Source organism: Toxorhynchites rutilus, chromosome 3 (genome assembly GCF_029784135.1).
Source record: "Toxorhynchites rutilus septentrionalis strain SRP chromosome 3, ASM2978413v1, whole genome shotgun sequence".
Taxonomy (NCBI): Eukaryota; Metazoa; Arthropoda; class Insecta; order Diptera; family Culicidae; genus Toxorhynchites; species Toxorhynchites rutilus.
Genome location: NC_073746.1, coordinates 180,357,850 through 180,366,185, shown reverse-complemented (window position 1 = coordinate 180,366,185; position 8,336 = coordinate 180,357,850). Strand labels below are relative to the sequence as shown.

The 8,336-nt window shown below is 38.3% G+C and overlaps 2 protein-coding genes across 3 annotated transcripts; both read right to left on the bottom strand.

The window, feature by feature from the left end:
• Window positions 1-4,022: 4,022 nt before the first annotated feature.
• LOC129777307 (ubiquitin-40S ribosomal protein S27a) lies at window positions 4,023-6,784 on the bottom strand. Its single transcript, XM_055783528.1, has 3 exons — window positions 6,658-6,784; window positions 4,334-4,663; window positions 4,023-4,270 (listed from the first exon to the last, which is right to left on the bottom strand). Exons 2-3 carry the CDS (start codon window positions 4,652-4,654, stop codon window positions 4,121-4,123), a joined length of 471 nt encoding a protein of 156 aa, XP_055639503.1. The 5' UTR covers window positions 4,655-4,663; window positions 6,658-6,784; the 3' UTR covers window positions 4,023-4,120.
• Window positions 4,785-6,726, bottom strand: LOC129777306 (ribosome biogenesis protein NSA2 homolog). Of its 2 annotated transcripts, XM_055783526.1 has the most exons (3): window positions 6,658-6,675; window positions 6,345-6,492; window positions 4,785-5,679 (listed from the first exon to the last, which is right to left on the bottom strand). In XM_055783526.1, the coding sequence occupies exon 3, from the start codon at window positions 5,648-5,650 to the stop codon at window positions 4,871-4,873; it is 780 nt and encodes a 259-aa protein (XP_055639501.1). In that variant the 5' UTR covers window positions 5,651-5,679; window positions 6,345-6,492; window positions 6,658-6,675; the 3' UTR covers window positions 4,785-4,870. The 2 variants fall into 2 exon arrangements, with proteins under 2 accessions (XP_055639501.1, XP_055639502.1); XM_055783527.1 differs by lacking the exon at window positions 6,345-6,492 and having other exon boundaries at window positions 6,658-6,726.
• Window positions 6,785-8,336: the final 1,552 nt, after the last annotated feature.

Sequence of the window (8,336 nt, the reverse complement as noted above, 5' to 3'; positions counted from 1 at the left end):
GCCAGGAAGACCCTTAGAATTCAATAATTCAAGATTAAGGGGGAATGTTAGAATAGTAATCGTTGAATTATTGTATAGTAGTAAGCCTTGATTATAATAAAATTACTTTTGTCATTCGTTACCCAAACCTCATCTGAACAAGACGTATTTTATCAGCATGCATAAACTTCGAACCGAACCTTCGGGGCAAAACAACACCCAAAAGCTCTCGCACCAACACACGGCTCGCAGACACTCACTCTCACTATGCCATCACACTCACCTGACTCATCGATATCGCACTGTCTCCGATGTCACCGCCGTCGTGGCACTCACCCAAGGCTAGTGGGTATCTAAATTGTCACTAATTTCTTTGCCAGTAACAATAACTAGGACACCACTTTATTTCCCTTCTATGATATTTCTCTATGTGATTCCTTCACAACATCACGTTCCGCGTATCCCACTCAGCGAACGTTCAGTTCCTTTGGTAACTCCAAACGAACGCAGGGCAGTTTTGCGAAACCACTTTCACGATCGCGAAAAATTCTATCGTGCGCGAATCCGGGAAAACTCGCGATCTTCACTCCACACACTATTGAGCGATGTCACGACCAAAACAAATCCGTCCGCGAACAAACTCCAAACTTCAAAATTCTGCGATAATCTTAATCCTCAAATCCCTAAGACGATGACGTGCACCCTTCTTGCTAGTTGTTTTCAGACTGCCTTATCCGTATCTTTTTCGACCCATCCCGACCGAACGCAATAAAAGCTCCCGTACCGTGATCTCTCGTGCTCTTACTCGCCGTCATCCAACTCCCATCTCAAAGCTTTCTCCCGCCTTCTGATCTTTCGCTCTTCACACGACAGTTAGGCCAAGTGCGGTTATAGCATGAGAGTTGTTGACATATTGCGTATTTGTGTTGGTGCGCCTATTCCACTGCATATTGACCGCTAGTCAGCATTGATATCGCTCGCTGACTAGGGTTGCTACAACCTATTGCCCGACACTGAGCTCATGTGGGTTCCCGGACAGAGAACATGTGAATGTGAACAATGGACCAGCCACGAAGATTCTAATTCCTTCCCCTCTACGATGAAGGAGAATAAGAGCAATTTAACATCTTCAACGTCACGGCTTCCTCTCCACTGGCCTGGAGCAATGACCTTAGGACATTTGTGTCATCCGGCCAGCAAGAGGAGATACACCAGTGTTTTTTTTGTTGAATTGTCTTTATTTTTGTATTATTTCAGGTCCAAATTCTTATGTAACCATATTATGCCAAATAATTCGATGTAATAAATCCTTTTTTTTATCCCATTTGCTTTTTTATTTAGGTACATGAGCATTTTAGCTGTAACAGAGCCTGGTATTTCAATCGTGTAGGGGAACCGCGGGTAATACGGACAGTGGGGGTAATATGGACAGGTGGTTGATTTGTATAGTTACATTTTGAATTTCAAATTTCTGTTAATGAGAATACCTTCTACATGTTATTCTATAATATTTAAGCCACCCTATGGCAATGAATGCTGATCAAAAGTAGAAAAGGAAAAACAAAATCCGAAAATCATGAATGATTCCGCGAGTGGAATAATGCTTACATTAATATCAAATAATGGGCCCTATTATAGAAATCGAGGCGATAAGAATTTTGCTCGTTAGCTCTATTTTACTATTATAGAAATCGAGCAATTCGATAGCACCGAGCAAGTGATAGCTATCGATGCAAGTGTCAGAACTTTTCGAGTTGTTTGGTTCGCTTGTTGCATATCTTCAGCGAATTATTTTGTTTTGGTTTGCGTCCTTGATATTTTCCTTTGGGAAACATTTCAGAAACGCTTCAATATATGCAATTTGCATCACATGTTCGTTTGTTTTGATCAGCATTTATTTTACTGTGCTGCCAGAATAGTGTGTACAAGGTAAGTGTTCAGTCCAGCATTATTTATATTAATCATGTTATAATTTACAATGCAGAATTTACTTCCAGCGCATATTTCAGTGGCTGAAAATGAGTGGCGGAAGAAAATAAAACCAAATCACCACCAGTTCGAACGGCTCGTTGATCCAATGAAAGCGAATGTAGACATTGCTCGTTGTTTTTGAGGAGGCAGTTCTAATATAATCCCGGTCTAAGTTAGAGGAATTCAGAGAGGAGCTTAATGCACTGAGACCACCAATGCATCTAGTTTCAGAATGGTAGAAAGTAAGTATTTCTTTTACGATACACATAACTTTCATAAGTAAATTTTATCATACTCTTTGAATTTCTTTCAACCGAATTTCCTACCTAAAAATTGCTTACCCCTACTAGCATACATTAGTACGCTATTTTTGGCAGCAATTTTCTTTTTTATTGCTATACTATGCCAAACTACACCACTTTCACTACAATAGATCAAACTAATGGTTGCAATGCTCCTATAGAAGATTCCAAACTTTCTATACCATATTCTAAAGCTATCCTGCAAAACAATAATGATTTTATTTAAATTACAGGTTTGGATTGACATAAGGGGAAACGTAAAGAAAACACTAACACACAACAAGCGAGAATTTAGAGCAACAGGTGGTGGTCCCAATACAATAAAGCTATTGATGCCGCTACAACAAGATATCGACGCTAAAAGAGAATTACATGTTGCATTACATGAATAACAAAAAGTGAAATTCGTGCGTGACTCTTTTCGGAATTCCATAGATTGCAGTCATGAAAATACATGAACTTATCATTTTCTGATAATTATATTTTTTGTAAAGCAAATTGTTCCACGCTGTCGTTTCTATTACACATGCATGCGTGCTTTACGCCTTTTAAGCTTTATTCTTTGAGGGAAAATCAATTTACTCCAAAACATAACCATATTAACACTTTTGGAAATACATTTTCATAGCAGATGCCTCAAAAAAAAATTTGGCATCCTTTCTATAGTGCTTCGTGAAACATTTCGAACTTGTTTCAAAATATTTCATCACAACTGCTGACATTCGAGCTTGCTAACGAATCGAGCAGTTTCAATCGATTTCTATAATTCCAGATTTTACTCGGTGTGATAGTGATAGTGATTGTATCGAATCCTCGATTCGATTTCTATAATAGGGCCCAATATTAATATTAAATAATATTAAATTAATATTAATATCAAAATTCGTGGTTGCGTTACTTTCTGTGTATTAGAGTTAGGAATTTGCGTTACGTAAGGGGAGGGGGTTCAAAAGGAAGGGGGTAATTTGTGCACGACGCCTAAGGAATGCACTGCGTCTATAAATGGAAATCAAATCGCCAAATGTGGACTGTTTAGAAGCTGACTGGAACCAAAAGCAAAATAGTTGAGAGTCTGTCCGTTTATACTGCTGAAAAACACGATATCACTTCTAGGTGGATAAATTCGATTTTTTCATCATTAAACGGACATTCGTGATGAGTTCAGACCATGGTTGAATAAAATTATTCCTCTCGCAATCGATGAACCTCTACGCTTCATATATTACAAACCTGTCCATATTACCCCCACTATATGTCCATTTTACCCGCACCGAAAAAAAAAGTTGCATTTTTCGGTCTGTTTTTATTTCAGTAAAAAACATTGAAAAACACTTTTTGTAAAATATTTGACCAATTAGGTAGAGAGGCAGTATATTGAATTGCAAGAAACTGCATCAAAGTTTCGGGAAACATGAATTTCCAAAGATATAGGGCCTGATCACGAACGTCACTTCACGGTGAAAACGAAAAGAATTGTATGCGATTTGTATACATTTCATTCCGTTTTCACCGTGAAGTGACGTTCGTGATCAGGCCCATAATTGAAGTTCTTCTTAACATGTTCGTTTTACCCCCACTTCCCCTACATGTTACATGTTTTTATGGTTTCTATAAATTGTACGTGACACAGTAGTAGCCATTTAGGCGTAAAAGTATTCTTTCTGTTTTTCCATTGTTCAGCAAACCGGACAGCAGAGACAGCTGATCATCAATATTTATCCTTTTTCAGAAGTGATGTGGTCATCATAGTTTATTCATTGAAAAGAAATCTTGTTGCGTGAATACGGATAACGAAGCCGTATTACATATTCCTTTTTACTTTATTTTTCAGGTTAAATAATAGCTGTTCTTCGAATAATAAAGACATTTTACTTCTCCTCCTGCTTGGAATAAACAAGTGTCAGATGGCACTTGCCGCAATAATGACGATCTTCGTGTGCGGCCATGAAGATTCCAGCGCCACAAGTTTCGCTGGGGCATTCACGACGGAGGCGGTGAATCTTGCCGTTTTCGTCGACCTGTTGAGGAAACGAAATTTTTGTTTACCATATTGTAAGAGCTTGTTGTGGATTAAAAATTACCTTGTAGTATTTCAGCACAGCAAGTTTAACCTTCTTCCTCTTGTGCTTGATTTTCTTTGGGGTAGAGTAATTCTTCTTCTTGCGTTTCTTGGCACCACCTCGCAGGCGCAACACCAAGTGAAGCGTAGACTCCTTTTGGATGTTGTAATCGGACAAAGTACGACCATCCTCGAGCTGCTTGCCGGCAAAGATTAAACGTTGCTGATCTGGCGGAATTCCCTCTTTGTCCTGAATCTTGGCTTTAACATTCTCGATCGTATCCGACGGTTCGACCTCAAGGGTGATGGTCTTTCCCGTGAGTGTTTTCACGAAGATCTGCATGACGGACGCCTTGTAAAGATTCAAAAGTTACATGATATGATGATGTGCACGATTCTTTAACCGATTACTTTGAAAATAAAGTTACTTTGCATCAAGAACGAAACATAGTTTGACAGAATGAAACATTCAATTTACTGGTTCGCCGATATATTTTACAACTAGATGAAACTGAATGTTGTAGTTTACAAAAATGAAAATTTTGAGATTATGAAATATCTAAACTAGTAGCACAGCATTAATACATCCATCGTTCTCCGGATTGTTCGTAACCTGAGCGTATTTTCCCCAAACGACTTTGCCAGATTGTGTAACCAATCCCAACTCGGAAATATTGACTTCGATCACGGTACCTTTAGTTATGACACCCAAGCTAGTGTACATAGGCGAAGAGGGATTCTTTTTTACGCCTATTATGGGCAAATGGAATGTCGCTTTTAACTCGGGATGTGTTACATGAGCCTTATTGAACCGAAGAGCCATTGGCCGAATGAATCGTTCAAACTTGGGTGGTTTACGCGTAAAGCTTTCTCCCACGTAAGTAACTTTAGTAACCATTCGCTTCCATGCTTTCCGTTTGGTTTTTCCACTACGGATAACTTTGAATACTTCAGCGTCTGATTGTGCTCGAACTTTTGGAATTGGAACATCCCATTTGCCAGCTTTCTCCTTTCGTTTCTGCTTTATCATATTAGACAAAACTTTGGCGCTCGATTGGACGCCACGGTCCAGCAGATATGCGGGAATCGCTCCATCCTCGACCTTTTCAGTAGTTTTCTTGACTTTCTTCTCTTCGTGAGCTTGAATTTTTTTCTTCATCTGGATTTTTTCATTTCGTCGCTGTTTCTGGAACAGTTTCGCCTTAATGCCGCGCAACTTACGGGCCATGGCAGCCCGCTTCTTTGGCTCGCGAGCCTCGCGCTTTCGTTTCCGTTCTTCATAATCAAGCCGGCGACCATGGAGCTTGGTATGGCGCTCAATATATTCGTTCTGCGGCATTTTGTTGGTATGTTGTCAGAGGCAGTTAGCTAAAAACAGAAATAAATTTAGAATTCTATACAAATCGTGCTTCATATCAACGTAATAATTTCCATATACAAAGCAATAGTTAATATCGAGATAATTTTAATCACAATTATTGTTGCTCATCAAATTTGTTATTGAATTATCTGGCAATTTGAACATTCAATGACCGTCGACAAGCTATTTCTTTGGGCCACAGTTTTGACTAGGTTTGCGGAGAGATTTCCACAGTCCCAGCTTCGATCGGGCCATATATATAAAATGCAACTGATACTGCATCAGATTGTTCCTTCGCCTGAATCAAATTGCTGTTACGTATCACTTTCAATCAACTATTGCTGTGTAAATTTCAATGTCTAACAAAACATTTCATATTCGATTTTAAATAGAAAAAAATGTAAAACACTCGAATTCTCAGAAGATCACCGAAAAACTAAAACCTGCATCGATAGGTTTCTTTTTCAGAACTGCGGTTAAAATAGTTATCAGCTGAACACATTCCTTTTCAAACTGCACTATTCATTCGCTTCTAAAAAGTACCACCATATCTCAACACGTTTTGGCTTTGGGGATCTGCTTCTGAATATTCGACGTGTTTCACTTACATAAAAAAGTGTAATCAAATGTTTTGCGAAATGGTTTATCACCAAATAAATGTATGAATACTCACCAAGGAAAAGCAAACTATTACGATATGATTATTTAGAAACTTTTTTATAAAAGATCCTCAACACATCAGCGATATTCTTCACAGAACCCCAAAAAACTTTTTTTTTGCACAGCTTGAATTTACATGTGCGTCAAGTATTCACTGTATGCTACGGAAATTTTCAGAACATATTTACTCATTAACCTCATAAAAACTTAGTATTTATTTCAATCAAACAATGCACGAACTATGCTGCAAAAGTAACATACTTTCTTCAAAGTATAATTGTTTGTATATTTTCTACAAAATTCGGAGACAACCGTATGAAACTCACCCTTCTCTGACACCATACACAAAGTAAAAGAAATAGGAAACAGAAAGATGGTACCACTTGTACTTGACAGATAACAGGAAATGGAAACGATGACGTTTTGTGTCCCCATGCAGCAAAACACAGTATCTCACTGTTAATTAAAATCAGGGGTTAGACATCAATTGAATATAGGCTACCCAAAATCAAAATCAATATGTTTATAATTTGTTTATCAACATATCATTTACGAGGATAGAAATCGAAAAATGCGCTGCTTTATTCTAACTGCATGAGCGATATTCATATTTCGGTTTCACATGGAGGTGTTCACATTTAACATGGAGTTTAAAGTTAGCCACTATTCGACTATATATCCGCACCGAGTTGTACACAACAGTAATTGATTGAACCAAAATGTCTGTAAACCGCAGCAATATTGGGTACACTGGCAATATGAAGGATTTGACGTTTTAGTCGTACCCCTGATTAAAATCAGCCGGGTGCTATGATTGATGCTAGGATCGTTAGCAAAATCTCAAGCAGAACTGTCAGTGGGATACCCAATTCATATGAAAACAAAGGGAAAATGTCAGTGGGATACCCGATATGTTGGCTCCTGTCAGTTCAATGGGGGTTCTCTAAAGACGTCACCCGGCTGATTAAAATCAATGCACCTATAAGTATATCCTAAGGTGAGGTCGCTTCGACACTAATAGCGAATTCGTTTTTAAAACTGAGTCAGTGCCACACTGACTCTGTAATAAAAAAACGTTTTCAGTTTCACGAATGCGGTGGTTTGTTGGTGTGCGTTATATAGTCTGATTTGTTTATATTTGCGACGACAAATGTACAGTGTCGACGTCTGGTGGCGATATTAGTGCTTGGAAGATAAATTATTCTCTATCAGATAAGAAGGGCCAAGTGCAGTGTAAAAATATAAAAATTTGAATAACATTTTTTACTTCATATTGTTTGATTACCTAACACATGTAGTCCTGACACTCACTTAACCATTTGTCGATGCATTTCCTGTTTGTTCCACAAATAATTACTATTATAATATAAAATCATCGTTAGACACAGTTTTCGTTCAATGTTTTTGCTATATCGGAAAAAAACCCTCTTATTTCATAACATAAAATAAATATTCGATACGTTAAGGTAAATTTTCATTCATAATTTTGATTTTGAGAGCATGTTTATTCCTCCTGAATATCCATAATAATTTTCACCTCTCAATGAAAGCACACGGAGCTTAATGCCGTCTACACGAATATACTCTTCAAAATCAGAATCCGAATTGGATTACGATTCCAATAATACAAAAGCAAGATCAGTAGCTTTTCCATTTTCATAGTCTTCATTTCTAGATTTTCCAAAACAATACTCGGAACTTGACAGTTCAGTATAGTTGTATTGGTGAACCCGAGTGCCAACCCGTGAAGCATCTCAGTGCGAAACTAGCAGCTTTCGGGGCGAACTAGTGCGACAGTGAGTGCGCAACTGAGTGAATAAAAAAACGTTTTGACAGCAGTTAGTGCGGCACTGGGGTTGAAACTGAACAAAAACGAATTCGCTATAAGTTGGTTAGGGGAGCGGTATATGAAAACAGTACGGAAGAAAGCAGAAGGGGAATTATTTGCTTGAAGCGTGAAAGAGACAGACTGATCACGAGCGAGCTTCGGCACTAGCGTATTGCG

What these genes read in the sequence shown, in the direction of transcription:
- LOC129777307 (XM_055783528.1), bottom strand. Translation starts at nt 4,654, where the DNA reads ATGCAGATCTTCGTGAAAACACTCACGGGAAAGACCATCACCCTTGAG. An exon ending in CTGTGCTGAAATACTACAAG is followed by an intron (nt 4,271 to 4,333) that starts GTAATTTTTAAT and finishes TTTCCTCAACAG; the next exon opens with GTCGACGAAAACGGCAAGAT.
- LOC129777306 (XM_055783527.1), bottom strand. Translation starts at nt 5,650, where the DNA reads ATGCCGCAGAACGAATATATTGAGCGCCATACCAAGCTCCATGGTCGC.